This window comes from Neoarius graeffei, chromosome 13 (assembly GCF_027579695.1).
Source record: "Neoarius graeffei isolate fNeoGra1 chromosome 13, fNeoGra1.pri, whole genome shotgun sequence".
NCBI lineage: Eukaryota > Metazoa > Chordata > Actinopteri > Siluriformes > Ariidae > Neoarius > Neoarius graeffei.
Genome location: NC_083581.1, coordinates 34,043,742 through 34,065,751, shown reverse-complemented (window position 1 = coordinate 34,065,751; position 22,010 = coordinate 34,043,742). Strand labels below are relative to the sequence as shown.

Below are 22,010 nucleotides of genomic sequence, written 5' to 3'. Positions count from 1 at the left end.
TCTCAGCTGGATTCTTTACAAAATAAAATGATGTGCAGATCTGTTGAAATCTCTCACTCTGCTGTTTGTCCGAGACAGAATTCGAGCTGTCGTTCGAGAGTCTGGTCCCTTTCACAGCAAAACGAACACTGAAATAACTTTTTAAAACGTTTCTGTGCACTTTTTCATCTCCAGTGACTCGACTTTGCTCTGAAATTGTCATCATGTCCAAGGTTTGTGTACAGAAGTGTGTAATCACGAACATGTAGGGCAGCTCAGGTGGGGTTTACATTAGACCGTATCAGCAGATCATCAGATTAACGTTTTTAAAACGATTAGCGTGCACACAGCAACACCAATACACGATTTGCGTGCACACAGCAACACCAATACATGGATACGCTCGGCTCCGCAGGCATCCTGCGCTCCAAATCACTCCGCCCTGAACAGCGAGTGCCCTCTGGAGGGTGCGCACTCCGACCCTGCGCAGCTCACAGAGCGCGCGAGTGAAGCGCACGAGCAGTGATTCGGGACTGAGCCGCTGTGTGTGTGATCTCAGTGCATATCGGGCATGCGCGTCACTTACCACTTGCAAGTGGAAGGATGGCAAGCCTAAAGACAATCATAACTACACAATGGGCAGTATTTGCATCAGTATGTGCAGTATTTTCATACTTTTATACTCTTTAATGAAAGGTGATACAAGGCGGAAGTCCGCGCCGTTTTTCAGCAGTCGCGTCACATGACCAACGCCAGCGAATCAGGAAGGTGGATGTCACAGTGACGTTGTCCAATGACGACGCCAGCTAGAGCTCAGCACAGCGTATCCGCGTATTCTCAATGTTTACACAGCACCGGACCAGACACGATCTGGATTGAATACGTGGACCCTGGTGGATTCCCGTTTCCCGGCGTTTTAATGTAAACGGACAGTGCATCCGCGAAGAAAACGAGACAGATACGGTCTAATGTAAACTTGGCCTCAGTGTCCAAAACGTATCAGGTAGTCAGTGGATCGTTGGGTGGAGCATCAGAGCGTTTCCACAACATGGTAATAAGGTCATGTTGAATTCTTGTATCTGATTGGTCAGAGCGTTTGCTCCATTTTCTATATCGGCAGCTCTGCGAATAGTGTTGAGCTTCAAGGCAAATCACATGTTTATATTAGTGCATTCTTTCAAATACATTATCGTTTCTACGCCTAATAAATCAATTTAAGAAATGATTTAACAAAGAAAACCCTGGACTTGAGATGGTGTTCTGTAAGAAGACGTTTGCAGAAGGAGTCTCCACAATGAGAGATAGAGCTGGAACATGGGAAAGGATTCAGGATGGGAGAAGAAACTTGGAGTGACTGTTTATAGCTGCTATAACCTAAGTGATAACAGGAACTTACTTCTTTCACTGAACTTTTATTCCTTACTAATCACCACCCTGCTTTTTTTTTTTAAAAGTGTTTGAAGGTGCATTTTTAAATGTTTAAGTCTTTTTACTCCTCAGTCCAGACACAACTGCTCAACCACACCCCTTTTTTTCTTTAAAAGGCAGCAGTAGGCGTGGGGTCAGCGACAGTGGTGCTTGAAAGTTTGTGAACCCTTTAGAATTTTCTATATTTCTGCATAAATATGACCTAAAACATCATCAGATTTTCACACAAGTCCTAAAAATAGATAAAGAGAACCCAGTTAAATAAGACAAAAATATTATACTTGGTCATTTATTTATTGAGGAAAATAATCCAATATTACATATCTGTGAGTGGCAAAAGTATGTGAACCTTTGCTTTCAGTATCTGGTGTGACCCCCTTGCGCAGCAATAACTGCAACTAAACGTTTCCGGTAACTGTTGATCAGTCCTGCACACCGGCTTGGAGGAATTTTAGCCCATTCCTCCGTACAGAACAGCTTCAACTCTGGGATGTTGGTGGGTTTCCTCACATGAACTGCTCGCTTCAGGTCCTTCCACAACATTTTGATTGGATTAAGGTCAGGACATTGACTTGGCCATTCCAGAACATTAACTTTATTCTTCTTTAACCATTCTTTGGTAGAACGACTTGTGCGCTTAGGGTCGTGGTCTTGCTGCATGACCCACCTTCTCTTGAGATTCAGTTCATGGACAGAGGTCCTGACATTTTCCTTTCGAACTCACGGGCATAATTCAGAATTCATTGTTCCATCAATGACGGCAAGCCGTCCTGGCCCAGATGCAGCAAAACAGGCCCAAACCATGATACTACCACCATGTTTCACAGATGGGATAAGGTTCTTATGCTGGAATGCAGTGTTTTCCTTTCTCCAAACATAACGCTTCTCATTTAAACCAAAAAGTTCTATTTTGGTCTCATCGCAGGCATGAAAATCTCTCACCTTTCGGCGAAATTCGCCGTTTTGAAGTCAAAAAGGGTGACCTACGCGAATCGTGTAGATCCGAGGAGATTTTTTTTTTTGGGGGGGGGGGGTCGGGAGATTTTTTTTTTTTTAATTATCATATGATTGACTTAATACGCAAACTGAGCACTTCAGAAATCGGCCCTTTAAATGACACTTGGACGGTCAGTAAATCCTCCTGGCTGCTTCGCTGCCGAGAACCAATCATATGCCAAGCTGCGTTCCATTATTCCAATCATGCGCACACTCTTCACGTGTACTTGGAGTCAGTGTTGCCAGATTGGGCAGTTTTAAGTGCATTTTGGCGGGTTTTGAACATATTTTGGGCTGGAAAAAGTCAGCAGCATCTGGCAACACTGCTTGGAGTGCATGGAGAGAGCCTGTGGTTGAATTGCAAAGCTGTGAGAACGAGAAGCAGGACATATCCACCTGGGGCCATTATTAAAAAATGTTCTGTTTCCGGTCCACCGGCCGGGTGAGTGCCGTTTGTGCGGGTGAAATTTTTTTTTTAACGCCGGTTTTTCGACATTTTTTCGGGTTTGTAAATCTGAACTTGACATTTCCGCATTCCCAGGGCTTTCCACTAAAGCTCATACTGCCTCCGCCGAGTGCGCGCGCGCGCACAGCGCATGTCGGGGCCGCGGATGAGTTCCTCTCCCCGATCAACGAAGTCTGCTGGGAATTTGTGGTTATTATCGGTACAAACAGCGCGAATCACAACTTAAATGAGTGCGGTTCAGTTTGACATTATTGTCAGTCCGTTAGATAAACATTTAATTTTATTAAAATCGAAAATTAATATTTAGAGCCTGTGGGCTACAAAAATAGTCATTAAAGTAGCCGGCTGGACTTAATTGTGTAGCCGCAGCCGGTGCTTGTGGAAAGCCCTATCGAATCAGCTCTGCGCATGCGCTGTGCGGCACAAAAAAAATGGCAGCCACCATGAAGGAAGGAGATCCGGAGTTTTCAAACATTTGCTGAAGTGTGAAATCGCAGAATGGTATTCTAGCGAACAACAAAATAGTAAAGATTCAGAAAAACAAATCATTCAGTGATCATTTTAATAGTGTAATTTCATCCGAACTAGGCCTAACGCTCGATTTAGAACTACAAAAAGTCCGTGTGTCGGACATTTTAAGTACCTTTGTAAAAGTTTTGCAAATGTTGCAGTCAGCATTTAAAATGCTAACTTAAAGTTTTTGTACAAGTTTCAGTTGATTAAACTGTCATTTTATTAAATGTCTGCTTTTGTAATAAAAAGTACTGAAAGAAAAAGCAAACACAGCATTGCGATTTCTTATCCATCCATATATAATAAAAAAAAAATAAAAATCCCTCCCTCCCGACTAAATTTTTTTGCTCACCCGGTGGACAGGAAACGGATTTTTTTTAAGGATGGCCTGGGACAAGGCAGACCAGAGCGTAACTTACACATTTACCTGCATTTACCAGCGGATTGAATTTGGTGAGTAATGGTTTCAATCGTTTTCATATTTTGTGCGGTATAACAAAGTTACTGCCGTTCGCTACAGCTTGCGTTGAACACTGCCAGAGCTAGCCGAAGCTCTGGTGAAAATAATAGCTCCTGTTTGCCAGATATTAAGTTAGCTTAAAGCTTGTGTAGTTAACGGTAACATAAAAGAAGAAACACAAACTTCTTTCTATTATCTCTGTAATTGGTATTTTAGGGACGTGTGAGGATAATATTCACGTGAGGGGCTGAAAAGGCTGAAGGTGAAGTGGTAAACTCTAAAACTTGTTAGCCTATGCTTTGGCCCATACTTGAAGCCTTTTGTGACAAAATAAAAACTTGTGAACCCTGGTCATTTTTACACTCCACTGTTTTACACTGTTATTTATTGATTCATTAAAACGTAATGGTTTTGAGCCATCTAAAATAGCGAAAGCGGGCGTCTCGCATTTACTGCCCGGGCTCCATCCATTGACAAGACGGGGCGTCAATTTTTTTCAGCGCAAAATTAGAGAGAAGACAACAGGGAAGCAGGGCTCGAAATTAACTTTTTTTTCTTTGTGTCCCCCAGTGGTCCCGAATTCTGTGTTGTATTGTCCCGAATGGAAGCAATAGTGTCCCCATTTTTTTCCTCTCTGAAATAACCAGTGGTTAATATTATCATATGAAGTTACTATTATATTTGTAACTATACGATTTTGAACCCTTTATATCATTTTTACAATAAGTCACAAAACACAAGTGACACATGTCCAATACGTCATCTACTTCAAAATTACAGTTATTGCATTTTCAGTTTATTAAACTTTGGCGATCTCACTGTATGAATAGATACCCGTTTATTTAAAAGGGGCCAACTAGCTCATTCAGAAAATGTTTCAACTCCCTACATCTGCAGTACACTTTAGCTGAAAATAAGACCCCTTTTATGTTTGTTTCATCTACTTATACCTTGAATATCTGTTGGCATATATAAGGCCAACTTATAATTTTCACCATTACCGTTATCCATTTTTATGTAATATACCTGTTGCCCCATTCAGAGATGTTTTGAAAGCCATCAGCCATACCATCAATGGATGAAATGCACACCCATGTTGCAAGCAGTACAATAGAAGGTTTGACCCAAAAAACGAAATATTTTAATCCAGTCTACAGTGTAAAATAAAGGAAAAACGCCATCCAATCCTATCGAGGTACCACCTCAAAATGATTGGATACTGACACGTCAATCAGACTGAAGGCCGCGACCAGCCCGGCCCTTCTGTGTGTGTGTGAGAGCGAGCAGAGTGTCACACAGAAAGCGCAGGATTTTCTCAGTGCACTCCCTCCAAACAACGGGGATTTACACGAAAACGGAAGGAGATATTCACAAAATTCTTTCACAGTGAGCGCCACAAGGCTCTCCTGAACACACGGATGTAATTTTTTTTTTGTCTGTAGTGTAAAAAATGAGGTCACTAGAGCGAGTTAAAAACGAGTGACTTTTCTGCCACATTTATAATGGGAGTCTATGAGGCTGCACGGCTGTGCTCTCGTTACTTTCAGGCTTCTCATTCAAAAACTGTAAATCCTATCGCTCAGGTAGACACATTGTGTGAATCAGGACAAGTGTGGCTACTACTTTTGAGAAAATTGTGTGTGGAGTGAAAATTGGGGCTGAAAACACAGTTTAAATGAGAAAGTTTGAGCTATTTTTCCAAGCTCTCTACACTAACTTTAACGAGCTCCACTGGTGTGTAACGCAATAGACACCCATTATAAAGCCGGAATTTCTCAGGCTTTATAAGGGGGAGGAGGGGTGGAGACGCGGGGGGTGGGAGTGTTTCTTTTCAAAATATGGCTTGCGGGAACCGTTATTCCAAAATCTTGTACTGCACCTTTAATGTAGAACTTTTTTTCTAGATCTATTTTTTTCCATTGTCCCGGGATTGTCCCAGATATGATAATTTTGTGTCCCGATGACATTTTTTATGGTCCCCGGGACATCGGGACACCGTTAGTTTCGAGCGCTGCAGGGAAGAGTGTGTCACGAAAGGCTTGCCGTGTGTTTAGACCAAAAGCCACTAAAGCTGTTGTGTAAATCGTTATGTTGATATTATTTTTAGTCTCTGCTGTAGCTTTTGTCACCATTCTAAGTCAGCTAGCCTACTTCTGACCATTAAAGCTTTAGTAGTTTCTGGTGTGAACACATAGACCGTGAGCCAGGGCCTCAAAATATGGAAACCGTTACCGAAAAAGTGGAAAAGGCTACCATACCTTTTCTGAAAGCTTGGATTCTCAGCTTTTCAGTGATGTATGATGGCCATCTGACAAGAGTAGCTGTTTTGAGTTATCACACATAATGTAAACTAAGGTTGAGAAAATATTGCGTATAAATCAAGCAGAACACTGTATTCATTTTGTAATGTAAATTCCATGAAAGTTGGGACCTGATATAAATTACATGTGGTGGACATGTATTAAGGACCCTTTGAAATATCTCAAAATGCTGAATAACAACTTTTTCTAAAAATGTTTTACCTCAGACTTTCAACTCGACATGTCAACAAATTAGAATCGTACACTACTGTTTTGTCTTTGAAAAAACGCCATGTCTGTTATCAGACTGAAAATCCCCCCTCCAAATCAGATAATATGGGTAAATGGTACATTTTCTGAATCCTCAGGGTCATGCCAGTATTTCAGTGTTTGGATTTTGTTTTTCTGGTGCTCCCTGGTGCCACAGAATTAAAAGACAAAGAATGACTTAGGTCCTGGGTTCGAGCCCCGGGGCCGGTGAGGGCCTTCCTGTGTGGAGTTTGCATGTTCTCCCCGTGTCCGCGTGGGTTTCCTCCGGGTGCTCCGGTTTCCCCCACAGTCCAAAGACATGCAGGTTAGGTTAACTGGTGACTCTAAATTGACCGTAGGTGTGAATGTGAGTGTGAATGGTTGTCTGTGTCTATGTGTCAGCCCTGTGATGACCTGGCGACTTGTCCAGGGTGTACCCCGCCTTTCGCCCGTAGTCAGCTGGGATAGGCTCCAGCTTGCCTGCGACCCTGTAGAACAGGATAAAGCGGCTAGAGATGATGAGATGAGATGAGGATGACTTAGGCAGAAATGGAAGGAAAATGTGTGTGATTAAAAGTTTGAAGAGCTCCAGGGTTGGCTGTACTCATCTAAAATGCTCACAAAAAGGATTTAAATGAAAGCTCAGAGTCTCCCCTTTAAAATGATGCCAAACATAACAAAATAAAATATTCCAATATGTCCAATATAGATTTCGGCAATATCAGTGTTCTGCTTGATTTATACACAATATTTTCTCAACCTTAGTTTACATTGTGTGTGATAACTCAAAACAGCTACTCCTGTCAGATGGCCATCATACATCATTGAAAAGCTGAGAATCCAAGCTTTCAGAAAAGGTATGGTAGCCTTTGCCACTTTTTCGGTAAAGACCAACCCCTCTAGGTCACGGACTAACAGTAGAGAGTAGTTTACAGTTGATACTGATGTACCACTTGCACTAATACAAACATTATCCTTAGAATGAGTGTGTTAGGGGAAGAGGACGCTGCAGCTGTTAAGCTGGATGCAGGCATTAAATGCAGCTGGAAGTGGGCCTGGCTTAAGCTGGAGGGCAAGGTATCTGTGAAGGGACAAGAAGTGTCCTTTCATGTTGGGGATTTCTTTAAGAAAATTGACAGAGAGGGATTGGCCAGGTGTGTCCTCTGCCACAAGGACATAAATTATGCAAACAAGGGCAGCCATGCTTTGATTGCTCACGTCCAAACTGCGATACATCAGTGTACCGGAAGTATTTCCTCCGCACCACCAACGCCCGTCGCCCGACAATACCCCACCCCTGCGCGTGTGCACCCTTCTCACCTTTTCAACCCCTGACCCATTTTCATGCCTGTTTTCAACCCCTGACCCATTTTCATGCCTGCATCAGTCCATAAAACATTTTTCCAATAGCCTTCTGGCTTGTCCACGTGATCTTTAGCAAACTGCAGACGAGCAGCAATGTTCTTTTTGGAGAGCAGTGGCTTTCTCCTTGCAACCCTGCCATGCACACCATTGTTGTTCAGTGTTCTCCTGATGGTGGACTCATGAACATTAACATTAGCCAATGTGAGAGGGGCTCTTACACAATGTCCTTTTGAGCTCAGGCTTAATGGGTGCAATTAGTGTTCAGGAAACTATTCTTATTTTCCACAGCAAAAGCAGAAAATAAATATTTCTGCAAACATTTCTGTCTTTACACTTGTATCTATCATCTATCCAAATACATACACAGCTAAAAAAAAATTGAGTGTTGACATCTGTGGGCTGTTTATATTTATTTGTATTTACAAAAAAAACTGAGGCTGAATATAAGCCAAGCAGCAGCACTGTAACTCATAAACTATGAGTCATGAAGAAATGGAAGTTCACAGCTCCAATTTGTTAAATAAACTGGATTATTGACAGTTTTGTACTTGTTGCAGTCATCAGACACATCAGCTACAAAAAGCCGCTTCCCCATTCGTTTGCCAAGAACGTTTACACAGTGATCATGTCACTGTCACTCAGCACTTTGGTGTTGAAGAGATTCATGTCCAGATCATCAGGGTCCTACAGATGGTGAGAGCCGTTTTTACAGACGACACTAGCAGTGATCTCCAGGAGCCAATTAACGGTGGATGGGGTTTGATGTGCTCAGGGCTGGAAGATGTTTTCTGTGTCTATCACATGGAGAAGACACATTTTGTCTTTGCAGATGTGTGAATAGAGATGTGGAAAAGCAGAGGATTTTATCACAAAATGTGAGGATTCATTTACATGAATAGGCATGGGTATGAGAAATAAAAACAAGCTTAGAATAGTGGTGCTTGAAAGTTTATGAACCCTTTAGAATTTTCTATATTTCTGCATAAATATGACCTAAAACATCATCAGATTTGCACACGAGTCCTAAAAGTAAATAAAGAGAACCCAGACAAAAATATTATACTTGGTCATTTATTTATTGAGGAAAATGATCCAATATTACATATCTTGAGTGGCAAAAGTATGTGAACCTTTGCTTTCAGTATCTGGTGTGACCCCCTTGTGCAGCAATAACTGCAACTAAACGTTTCTGGTAACTGTTGATCAGTCCTGCACACCGGCGTGGAGGAATTTTAGCCCATTCCTCCGTACAGAACACCTTCAACTCTGGGATGTTGGTGGGTTTCCTCACATGAACTGCTCGCTTCAGGTCCTTCCACAACATTTCCATTGGATTAAGGTCAGGACTTTGACTTGGCCATTCCAAAGCATTAACTTTATTCTTCTTTAACCATTTTTTGGTAGAACGACTTGTGTGCTTAGGGTCGTTGTCTTGCTGCATGAACCACCTTCTCTTGAGATTCAGTTCATGGACAGATGTCCTGACATTTTCCTTTAGAATTCGCTGGTATAATTCAGAATTCAATGTTCCATCAATGATGGCAAGCCGTTCTGGCCAGGATGCAGCAAAACAGGCCCAAACCATGATACTACCACCACCATGTTTCACAGATAGGATAAGGTTCTTATGCTGGAATGCAGTGTTTTCCTTTCTCCAATCATAATGCTTCTGTTTCGGTCCCATCTGTCCACAAAACATTTTCCAATAGCCTTCTGGCTTGTCCAAGTGATCTTTAGCAAACTGCAGATGAGCAGCAATGTTCTTTTAGGAGAGCAGTGGCCACCCTGTCATGCACAACATTGTTGCTCAGTGTTCTCCTGATGGTGGACTCATGAACATTAGCCAGTGTGAGAGAGGCCTTCAGTTACTTAGAAGTTACCCTGGGGTCCTTTTTGACCTTGCCGACTATTACATGCCTTGCTCTTGGAGTGATCTTTGTTGGTCGACCACTCCTGGGGAGGGTAACAATGGTCTTGAATTTCCTCCATTTGTACACAATCTGTCTGACTGTGGAAGTCCAAACCCTTTAGAGATGGTTTTGTAACCTTTTCCAGCCTGATGAGCATCAACAACACTTTTTCTGAGCCCCTCAGAAATCTCCTTTGTTCGTGCCACGATACACTTCCACAAACATGTGTTGTGAAGATCAGACTTTGATAGATCCCTGTTCTTTAAATAAAACAGGGTGCCCACTCACACCTGATTGTCATCCCATTGATTGAAAACACCTGACTCTAATTTCACCTTCAAATTAACTGCTAATCCTAGAGGTTCACATACTTTTGCCACTCACAGATATGTAATATTGGATCATTTTCCTCAATAAATAAACCACCAAGTATAATATTTTTGTCCCATTTGCTTAACTGGGTTCTCTTTATCTACTTTTAGGACTTGTGTGAAAATCTGATGATGTTTAAGGTCATATTTATGCAGAAATGTAGAAAATTCTAAAGGGTTCACAAACTTTCAAGCACCACTGTAAGTGGAAGAAAAAGGCTTGAGGCTTGTCAATGTTTTCATGGCAGCTATAATTTAATTTCCAAACAGAAATATAAAATGGTAATCTCCTCTACTAAATAAAATATCTTGTATTTTGGTCAATTGAATGTGTCATGAAGGAATTTGTACATAAGACAAAAAACTCACCTTTACCAGAAGAGGGTGCTGTCTGTCTATTATACGCAGGGCATTGCATAAGTATTCACTTCCCCTTGAACTTGAGCATTTTTTTTTTAAATAGTGTGTTGTAACCTGGAATTGAGATGAACTTCATTTGGATTTGTATTGTATTATTCAATATGCGCATTGACTCAAACATTCTGCCATTCAGGCTCTTGTTTTGAAACCATTCCCCGCTTCACATGAATTTCATTCAGAGACCACAGGTTCAGAAAATAAAGATATTAAACTTTTTTTTTCCTTGTTGCTTTCATGGTACATCTTCTGTACCTTTATGATTTGTCTTTCACTTGGAAATATGAATATAGTACATATTTAAAAATAATTTCAGTCCATAATTTGACCTTAAAGATCACTGACGTACCTAGTAAAGCTTTACTCTAAAACTAGTTAAAGGTAACACATGCACCTGCCCAGGTAATAGAGGTATACTAAAGGTACATAAATGTCCCTTGATGGTACTGTCCGAGGAACCAGGAAAATACAGTTTGATAACTTTATTTCTGAGAATGCATTTTGTAAATCTCATCTCATTATCTCTAGCCGCTTTATCCTTCTACAGGGTCGCAGGCAAGCTGGAGCCTATCCCAGCTGACTACGGGCGAAAGGCGGGGTACACCCTGGACAAGTCACCAGGTCATCACAGGGCTGACACATAGACACAGACAACCATTCACACTCACATTCACACCTACGGTCAATTTAGAGTCACCAGTTAACCTAACCTGCATGTCTTTGGACTGTGGGGGAAACCGGAGCACCCGGAGGAAACCCACGCGGACACGGGGAGAACATGCAAACTCCACACAGAAAGGCCCTCGCCGGCCCCGGGGCTCGAACCCAGGACCTTCTTGCTGTGAGGCGACAGCGCTAACCACTACACCACCGTGCCGCCTGCATTTTGTAAATATTTATGATAAAGTGCATTTGATTTCCCGGTTGTCACACTACAATACTTGGAAAAATTTCAAGGGGGTCAATACTTTTGCAAGAAAGGCTATGTACACTCACTGGCCACTTTATTAGGAAAACCCTTCCACCTGCTGTTTTATGCAGTTATCTGATCAGCCATCAAACATCAGAATGGGAAAAATTGTGATGTCTGTTTTTGACTTGCACTGTAGCATGGGGGTTGGTTTGAGCCAGATGGACTGGTTTGAGTATTTCAGAACCTGCTGATCTTGTGGGGTTTTCACACACAACAGTCTCTAGAGTTTACACAGAATGGTGCGAAAAACAAAAAACATTGAGTTGAGCGACAGTTCTGTGGATGGAAACAAACGCCTTGTTGATAAGAGAGGTCAGAGGAAAATGGACAGATTGGTTCGAGCTGCCAGGAAGGAAATGGGCCTCTATACACCTACTATGTAGATATTGCACCAAAAACCAGACATTTGCAGCTAGAATAGTCATTTACCACATTAGCAATGTATAGAGTGGATTTCTGATTAGTTTAAAGTGATCTTCATTGAAAACAACAGTGCTTTTCTTTCAAAAATAAGGACATTTCAAAGTGACCCCAAACTTTTGAACGGTAGTGTATATAATTTTTTGACGGCACCCCTAACAAAGCCAGACGGCACCCTGGTTGAGAAAGGCTGCTCTAATCAGCCGATCCCTTGACCGCAGCACAGTGCATACAATCATGCAGATACAAATCAAGAGCTCCAGTTAATGTTCACATCAAACATCAGAATGGGAAAAATTGTGATCTCAAAGTGTGACTTTCTTTCACTGTGGCATGGGTGTTGGTTTGAGCCAGATGGACCGGTTTGAGTATTTCAGAAACTGCTGATCTCCTGGTGTTTTCACACATACAGTCTCTAGAGTTCACACAGAATGGTGCGAAAAACAAAAAACACTGAGTGAGCAACAGTTCTGCGAGTGGAAACAAACGCCTTGTTGATTGGAGAGGTCAGAGGAAAATGGCCCGGGCCGAGTTTCTCAAAAGCATCGTAGCACAAAGATCATCATTAAATGGTCAAGCAGGCAGCACAATGAACACTCTCTCTCCTAGTTAAGATGCTCTTAGTATTAAAGAGGCTTTTGGGAAACCCACCCCAGATTGGTTCAAGCTGCCAGGAAGGATATAGCAACTCTTTACAACCGTGGTGAGCAGAAAAGAATCTCAGCATGCAACAGCAGAAGACCACATTGGGTTCCACTCCTGCAGCCAAGAACAAGAATCTTAGAATAAACAACAAGTTCCTATTAAAGTGGCCGGTGAGTGTGTGCATGTATGATTATTGTTACTACATTAGCATGATGAGTTTTGAGGGGAAAATAAAACATGCATCTTCCAGACAGTAATATATCACAAAATGTGCAATTCACACACTAAAGTCGGCTTGATTTTCTTCTCCATTAGTTGTTTTTTTTCCTTTCAGCCCAACTTTGAAAGGGTCTGAAAACATCCCGCGTGTCCCAAATAACACTCTATACACTATGTAGTGCACTTTCTCTTTTTTTTTGGGGGGGGGGGGGGGGGTGTTGTTTGTTTGTTTTGAAAGCGCTGGAAAGCTTAGTGGATAGAAAATGAAATCCTCCAGACATGGAGTGTGCAAACGATGTGCCCTATCTAGTAAAAATTAAACCTAGTCCACTTGTAGGGAACATGGAGGTACCATTTCGGATACGGATACGTGTTGTGCTGAATTCGTACAACAGAAAGATTCGGATTCGTTCTGCTCTGATTGGCTGGGTTCATGAAGTCACGCCTACTCGTGTTGCCATTGGGCTGGAATCCTCACGAAGCGCGTTTGATTGGCTGACTGACTGGTCGTCCGGCGAATCCGCGCGCGGAGGGCAGATTTTACATTGGCGTGATATCTGTGCACCACGTGGTGTCTCTGACTGGAGGACTTGCTCTGGCCGAAACAACGAAACACCTAAAGAGACTCACTGGTAAAGATATTTATTTTAATTGTTGGTCTGTTTATTTGAGTTTAAGTTATATTTTATTGTTCACTTTGGGTTTCGAAGGACAGAGAGAGAGAAAAAGAATAATGTCGCAGGTGTTGCCTTATGAGGAAACCATAAGTCGGTACGGTAACGATGGAGACGAGGAGCAAATGTCTCTCACCTGCCGCCTGCACAACACCAACAACTTCTACAGCTCCACGCAGAATAAAAGAGCTCCCAAACTCGGGCAGATCGGACGGAGCAAACGAGGTGAGGAGACTTTTTCAAGAGTTTCACACAAGCTGTACCTTTTTAAAGTTCATCTCAGTTGGATGGGAACAACATTTCCAGATCAAACCAGTTGGCACCTTAAAGTAAAAGTCCACCCTGAAACACATCAAATATGTTTGGAAAGAAAAAAGTCTAATGATTTCATAAATTCTGGTTTTAAGTAGCTCATTGATTTCGTATTTCTTGTTATTCACATGAGAAGTTATGATCGCGTCCCGCTCTGATGTCACAAGGGGACACTGTTATTACGCATACACGTACAGTCAAGATTAAAGGCAGGGGAGGGTTTTTTTTCTTTAAAAGCATACATATATACACACGATTTTGTTGGACGTTTTGTATAAAAAGTTTTTATTTATTGAATTTGCAAAAAATTAAAATGCTCAGTTTCTCAAAATCCAGTGAATGTGGATAGAGTAAAACAATTACTCCACTCAGTCTCATCACACATGGCTTCTAGCCAACTCGGTGCTATGCGCCTCGTCGGCTATCAGCTCATGTACGACTCGATTTGGTGGAATAGCTGTTTGTGTGTGTGTGTGTGTGTGTGTGTGTGTTATCTACCAGCTGGGAGGTCCGTATGGTGAAATACCGTGACCGAGGTCTTGAAAGTACTGAGTGAGGCCCTCTGGGCCGAGGTCAGTATTCAAGGCCGAGGTCACGGCATTTCACCATACGGACCGACCTTAAGCTGGTAAATAATATATATTTATTTTTTTCTTTACCAAATTCTAACAGAAAACAAGATCGCCCGAAAGGGAAAACCAAGCTGAGCCGCCATTTTGAATCCTCATTCACGGCTGTAATGCAAATGGCTTCCTCCTCGGTATACAAGTGCACTTCCATGGCAGGAAAAAAAAGCTACATTTTGCCGCCTATGTAGTCCCCTATTTATACAAATAGGAGTCATTCAGGATTCAGCCGTGTTTTTGCTCAGCGTTAGCAACAGTTAGAGGTTTTTAGCTTTCTCCTGAAATGTTTTTTTATTTCTTCTTCCTCAGGGTAGTAAAACTCGCTTTCGCTGTGAAGACTGTCATTATCGCTATCCATGCTGTAAAATTAATGCTATTCTCCTGAAAAATGCAAAAATAAATGTTGACAAAAATTGCTACTTTTTTTTTTGTCATGAACGAGCGAGTTGCCAGAGGTCCGTAACGTAGGATACGGACCCGCTCGCCAGCCAATCAGAGCGCAGGATTTGATGTAAACCAGACCGCGAAAAAAAAAATTAAGTTATTCCACCAAATCGAGTCGTACATGAGCTGATAGCTGACGAGGCGCATAGCACCGAGTTGGCTAGAAGCCATGTGTGATGAGACTGAGTGGAGTAATTGTTTTACTCTATCCACATTCATTGGATTTTGAGAAATGGAGCATTTTAATTTTTTGCAAATTCAATAAATAAAAACTTTTTTTATACAAAGCGTCCGACAAATTAGTTTCTTCTTAGAATGTAAACAAACCAGCGAAATGACAGGATCAGTTTGTGAAAAATGTAATGATGATAATTATTGAAAAATAAAAAAAAGAGATGTTCTTACCATTAAATACTTTTATTCCATATTTTGTTGCTTTTTGTTTGGGGGGGGTTCAAGTAGAGTTTTTGTTTCGTCCTTGGTTGGTTCAGCAACACGCTCCGCCATTTTGTTTTTCTCGACTCGCAGTATATGAGCTGATAGCCTAGTAGTAGAGTAGCCAACCAGAGTGCGCGATTGCTCATATCCAGTGAATGTGGATAGTGTGTGTGTGTGTGTGTGTGTGTATATATATAAATTTTTTTTTCTTGAATTTTTCTTTACATCCTGACAACAATGAATGGATCAAACTATCTGAAAATAAAAAGAAACATCTGTCATCTGGAGCAGTTTCAGGGTTGTAAAAAGCTCGTCCAATCATCATCAGGTCCATATATGATATGATATATGATTGGATGACCTGCCTACCTGCACACACTCTGCTCCTGCACTTATTGTGTGTGAACGGAGACTTCCACAAGGCGAGGCAGATATATTACAGAAGAGGGGAAAGGGGCCATTAGGTCCCACACTTTTTAGATGTAAAAAAATTTATATTACAGGCATTTAGCGACGCACTTAACCAGAGCGATGTACAACAATGGGGTCCATGACACAGTGCTCCTGGAGTGGAACGGTTTAGGGCCTTGCTCACGGGCCCAACAGGGGCAGCTTATCCATGCTGGGGCTTGACCCAACAACCTTCAGATCAGTAACCCAGAGCATTAACGGTTGAGCCTTCACATATGGTATAAAGAACTGAACTTTATTAACAGTGTAATAGAACAAACAAACACATAATTACAAGTTAACTGGCATCAAATCCAATGGTAAAAGTGCAACAGTTTTCCAACAAGTCAACTTTTATTTTTACAGTAGAGCCGATTCCCTACAGGTGTGGGGCAATAAGCCCTGAGCACAAGAGTCCGACTTTCAATTTCTGTTTCATTTTACTGGGTTCAGTGATCACGTGTTCTGATTGGCTCCTGAGTCACACTCACTCACTATCCAGAAATTAGCGTCCGTGTATCCACTTCAGAGTGGGTCGGACGTCGCATGGAGAACAGCAGCATGCCATCGAGCTCTGTCTTGGGTGTCGCTGGCAGACAGACCAGCAGCCTTCAGATCATTTTTCACGCATTCCTGCCAGGACGTTTACGCCCGGCGACTTCGAGGTGGCATGCTCGATTGATGATGGAGTTGCTACGCTGCACGTGGCCAAACCAGCGAAGTCGCCGACGCCTGAGGGTAGACTCCAGGTCTGTCAGACCGAGCCTCCTTCTCAAGATAGATGTGCTCGATCTATCGTCAGGCTTGGTATGCAAAATCCAACGCAGCATGGCCCTCTCGTTTCTTTCTAATCTTCCGAGCTCACAACTTTTCAGGGGCCAACACTCGCTAGCATAAAGCATAGCACTCCTTACGCAGCTTTCGTACACTTTCCCACGTGTTGATAGAGACAAACACCTGCATGTCAGGACTGGGAGAAGTTCTCCATGCACATCTAGTTCTTGTAATAGTAGCAGCCTCACAGCCACCACCCGATGTGATGGTGTCACCCAGATAGCAAAAGGAGTCAACGACTCCAAGCGTCTGACCGTCAACAGTGACATGTTCGCATGGCCTGTTGTCAATTGGGCGGGCTGTTCCTAGACACCTTCTACATCTGAAGCATGGGTCAGCAGTGAGCCTTCCTTTGATGTCGCTACACCTTTTATGGATCCAATGAGAACAGCCTGTGCAGAAGATAGAGTTGCTACCCACGCCACTCCGGCAAACACCACACGGGAACTTTCCCGAGTCTTTTAGGGGGTTTAGATTTGGGCCAAGAAATATCACCTTTGTCTTGTCCACATTCACTCGCAGGCCCTTGGACTCGAGCCCTGCCTTCCAATGTTGGAATTTATTGAGCACATCCTCGAGAGATTCAGATATCAGAACCAGGTCATCTGCATAGAGTAGCTCCCGGGGCAGCCCGTACGGAAGTCTCTTGAAAGAGCCTCAAGGACGATGATGAACAGAAGAGGACTGAGGACAGAGCCTTGGTGAACTCCAACCCGAACATTAAACTCCTCGCTGTACGAGTTGTTAATACGTACTCTACTTCTGGCATGAGCATACATGACCTGCACTGTTCCAACTAACCATTCAGGCAGTCCTAGCCGCCTCATGGCCCACCACAATACCTCATGGGGGACACGGTCGAATGCCTTCTCGAGATCCACAAAGATGAGGTAAAGCCTTCGGTCTCTCGCAAGATATTTCTCTTGTAGCTGACGAACGACGAAAACAGCATCAGTTGTACTTCTGCCACTCACAAATCCTAACTGCATTTCATTGATGTCAACAATGCCACGGCATATTTCCTCAATGACTCTTTCGATGACTTTAAGACAGTGTTCGGTGAGTTTAAGACCTCTATAACTACCTCTCTCTGCAGCATCGCCTTTCCCCTTATACAAGTTGACAATATAGCTATCATCCCAGTCAGCTGGTATTTTCCTTTCTGCTATGATCGAGTTGGCAAGATTACTTAACACTTGGCATGTAACTTCAGAAGAAGATTTTAGCATTTCAGTGGCAATGCCAGAAGGTCCGGGGGCTTTGCCAGTTTTCATCTTTGTCAGGCTCTCAGCTATCATTACAGGTGTCACCTGCACTGGAGGTCCTGCAACAGGCTCAGCAGTTGGTAAATCCTCTACAGACCATGGAAATTCTATGTTAAGGAGACGCTCGTAGTGCTCCTTCCAGGCTTCCTTCTTAGCATCGTCATCTACTGCCAGACAGCCAAGGTCGTTTCTCACAGCACTTTCACCAACAATATCCCGATTCACTCTTCTCATTTGCTTAGCAATGCGGTAGATGTCCATCTCATTTTTCTCCACATTCTGAAACCTTTGATTCTCGGCACGTTTCTTAGCGTCAAAGACCACACGCCTAGCGTTACGCTTAGCTGCGAGATATTCCTCTTTACTGCCACCCTCTTTACGCCATCTTTTCCATAACCGCCTCTTTTCGTCCACCGCAGAGCTCACTGTCTCGTCCCACCACCATGTTTCCTTTCTCCAGCCACTGGCTTTCTTGGTTGAACCACATAGAGTTTCCGCTACCTTCAACAGGCCACCTTTTAGGGCATGCCACGTTCCTTCCACTGACGGGGCCTCTGCAGATGAATTTAGTAATTCATGCAGCTCCTTCTCAACCTCCTCTTGATATTTCGCCTGGCTTTCAGGGTCACGAAGCTTCCAAACACGGAGCTTGGGTTTAAAGGTTGATCTTTTGCACTTAATTGGACTAACTGCCAAGTCACATAACAGAAGTCTGTGTTGTGGGGTACATTCCTCATTAGGTAGTATCTTTACATTAGTCACAAATCTGCGGTGACTATGCCTAGTCAAGATGTAATCCACCTGGGTAGAACACTCGCTAGACTTGTAGGTGACCAAATGAGTGCTTCTCTTCTTGAAAAGAGAGTTGCAGATAATGAGCTCATTAATCTGCAATAATGTCTGACATGTTGGTGATAAAGTCCATGGATTTCCAATATTTTGGGGCCGAATACCCTCCTTTCCCCTAATTGCTAAACCTAGTGAGCTAGGCGACAACTGTGATTGCTAACAATAGCCATGTTATTTGTTTATCATCCTCAAGCGGTACTCGGGCAGTGCGCATTCATGTGTTTTGGAAGAGTGGATTTGGAGGGGTTGGGGGTTTATTTATTTATTTTTTGGATACTTTCAAAATCGGGCGGCACAGTGGTGTAGTGGTTAGCGCTGTCGCCTCACAGCAAGAAGGTCTGGGTTCGAGCCCCGTGGCCGGCGAGGGCCTTTCTGTGTGGAGTTTGCATGTTCTCCCTGTGTCCGCGTGGGTTTCCTCCGGGTGCTCCGGTTTCCCCCACAGTCCAAAGACATGCAGGTTAGGTTAACTGGTGACTCTAAATTGAGCGTAGTTGTGAATGTGAGTGTGAATGGTTGTCTGTGTCTATGTGTCAGCCCTGTGATGACCTGGCGACTTGTCCAGGGTGTACCCTGCCTTTCACCCGTAGTCAGCTGGGATAGGCTCCAGCTTGCCTGCGACCCTGTAGAACAGGATAAAGCGGCTAGAGATAATGAGATGAGATGAGAAAATCGCCCACTCTGCCTTTAAGAGGCATGAACGATTTCGAACATATGTTTTTGAGAAGGAAACCAGAGAGCCTGGAGGAAACCCACACAAACACATGAAGCAGTGAGCTAGGAGCTGTGAGGTGGCAGCGCTAACTGTGTGCGCCGGTCTGCTTGTTGTCATGTTAATGAGAAATCCAGCATACGTGTAGTGCCGCAAACGTTGGACTCCGTTCAGAACGCAGTGCAGCTGTAGGATGCAGTCGTGCCGAGTTGCGACGGAGACTCGGGTCGATGACGGTGTTGACAGCAGTGTCCGTGTTCAAGCTTTCGAAGCTGATCTGTTTGAGTATAAAGAGGTGACGGAGCCAGACAGACTAAAAGACTAAAGCGCTGCTGCAGCACTCTCTTTCTGTAAAGATGGGCTAAATCCCACTGGAACCACCGTCAAACAGCATCGTGGATAAAAGGCTCAGATTTTTATTTGGAACACGGCCGAAGATTAATTCCAAAAATAAATATGCAAGTCATTCAGGGTGGATTTGTCCATCCGTGTTAGTTGTTATTGTTTTTAGGGGGATGTTTCTATACTTTGGACTGTAGTATCATGTCTCGTGTGCATGCGTTTCTGGTTTATCCGTAAGCATCTGTACTCCGTGTTTACCTGTGGAAACGTGATGCGTGTTGGTTTGCTTGTTTTTGCTGCCTGCATGTTGTTATCTCCTCATATTTCCTCATGCATGGTTGGTGTAATGTCTGCAAAGATAATGTCAGGTCGAGGGATGGATTTAGGTGGATTACATAATACACATGTGCAGAGAAGAGATGGGGAACATGGCTGGAGTGAGGAGCAGACTGCATGTAGTATAATCGTCTTATCCTGCTGTATTCACTGTCTTTTTTTTAATTTAATTGAAATAATGTATAAAAATAGTCCATGCAGTCATACTTTTTAACTGGTTATATAACCTGTATTTTTTTTTTTGGTTGAGAATCATTTGTATTTTCTTAAAACTTAATCAGACGTCCTCTTTTCTCTCTCGTTTTTTCCCCCCTCTTCCAGTTGTCATCGATGATGACAGAATTGACGAGGTGCTCCAAAACACGACGGAAAAGTCGCCGGCGAAAGTGTAACAGAAAATCAGCGGAGGACGTTTTTCACGTCGGAACGTTCACCTCTGCGTGAAGCAGCACTTTGCGGTGCTCTCCAGTGTGGGTTGAATTTCACGGCATGGCACTTGAGGAGAGCAGCACCGGCGCAGGCTCCCATACGGAGAACGCTGTGCCTGACCTACCGATTCCCTTCGAGGGCATGTTTTTGATCCTTTATTTATTTATTTATTTATTTGTTTCCTCTTTATGAGTTGAGATCAGTCTAATATCGCTAACTACTTGTTGATTTTTAGTGGTAAAGGTCCCGTTATTGTGTGAGAATGCATTGATATATTAATTAATTAATTACTAAGCACAAATCACAGACTAATGGTAACTGTTATATTTTGTATTTTTTTTCCTCACTCACTCTTTCTCACTAAGAGCGCACTTGTGTTTTCTTTCTGTATAACATTTTGTGCACAATGGAACTGTGAATTTCTTCAGTGATGTGTTTTTCCACTTTAAAGACGTCTATGATGTACATTTTTGCACCACTAAAAGACTGAGGGAACATTTTTATAAACTGATGATAGTTTTTTTTTTAAGACTTTTTGATGTTGCTAATCGTAACTTTTGTTGTTGCTGAACTGCCTGCGCAGCGTCAAGTGAATCGCTAACTTTTGTACGGACAAGCAGTTTGTTCAACTGGCTTATTTGTCGCTGTAGCACTTTTCAGATATGGTCGCCACTCTCTGCTGTACAGGATATTTATGATCCTAATTTGTGCCAAATCTTGCAAAAGTATGCCAGTCAAGCTGTGTCGCTGTGCTCTACGTACTGTGAATTTCTGCGAGCCTGGCCGTCCTGTCCGTTTCAGGGCTTTTCTAACTGCTTTTGCATGAGACAGGCTGAAGTGCCTCGCTGTGTGGCAGTGAAACCAGTGTACTTACAGTAACTTTGGAATGACAGACCTCAAAACTCTTGAATATTACATATATGTTGCACTTCTTACTGTTTAACAGGGCTACATGGCTACATTGATAATGAAAGGTTTGACCATCAAAATGTGAATATACAATAAAATCAACAAACTATCATTTGTGAGACTCTGATTGCTGTCGCACGTCTGTTGTTTTCTACAATAATTCCACGCACATTTTCACCTTGCAACACATCTGAACTCCTATATAACTAATCAATTATCATCCACGCACTAATAATTAAAGCTGGACGGCCTTTCGATTTAAAAAAAAAATCACTGAAATTTAGTTCCCTCTGAAATTTGGTCATTGTGATAGATGTTTTATTTCTGTAATACCTCACGAAGTATCAGGCCATTCTGTGGCTGGGAAGTTATTTAATTTGAGGGGATCAAAGCAAATAATGTGCATGAAATCGCTCGCTTCGCACAGTCGAGCAGACAGAGGAAGTCCGTGTGCGCATCTACACGTTTGCACTGACCGTTCCATCATTCTGTCGCTAAATGAACAGGTGATCACACCGAGGTGCTCGCTGACCACCGATATTTATTAGTTTGGTCCTGCGTTTACTTTCCTTCTCGCTTTCTGTTACTGTAGTCGGTCTTTCACGGTTCATTCGCAAACTCACGGCCTCCGTTTTTCTCTCCTGTTTCAAATTTGTATCCCACGATGCCTTGCGCAAACGGG

The 22,010-nt window shown here is 42.8% G+C and overlaps 1 protein-coding gene across 2 annotated transcripts; it reads left to right on the top strand.

Moving 5' to 3' along the window:
* Positions 1-13,271: 13,271 nt before the first annotated feature.
* On the top strand, positions 13,272-21,440 carry camk2n1b (calcium/calmodulin-dependent protein kinase II inhibitor 1b). Of its 2 annotated transcripts, none has more exons than XM_060936787.1 (3): positions 13,272-13,343; positions 13,422-13,610; positions 20,312-21,440. In XM_060936787.1, exons 2-3 carry the CDS (start codon positions 13,445-13,447, stop codon positions 20,380-20,382), a joined length of 237 nt encoding a protein of 78 aa, XP_060792770.1. In that variant the 5' UTR covers positions 13,272-13,343; positions 13,422-13,444; the 3' UTR covers positions 20,383-21,440. The 2 variants fall into 2 exon arrangements, with proteins under 2 accessions (XP_060792770.1, XP_060792771.1); XM_060936788.1 differs by having other exon boundaries at positions 13,283-13,343; positions 13,427-13,610.
* Positions 21,441-22,010: the final 570 nt, after the last annotated feature.

Bases quoted from the DNA above. Each gene is read 5' to 3' on its own strand.
- camk2n1b (XM_060936787.1), top strand. From the start codon at position 13,445: ATGTCGCAGGTGTTGCCTTATGAGGAAACCATAAGTCGGTACGGTAAC. The intron at 13,611-20,311 runs GTGAGGAGACTT...CCCCTCTTCCAG, and splicing joins GATCGGACGGAGCAAACGAG to TTGTCATCGATGATGACAGA.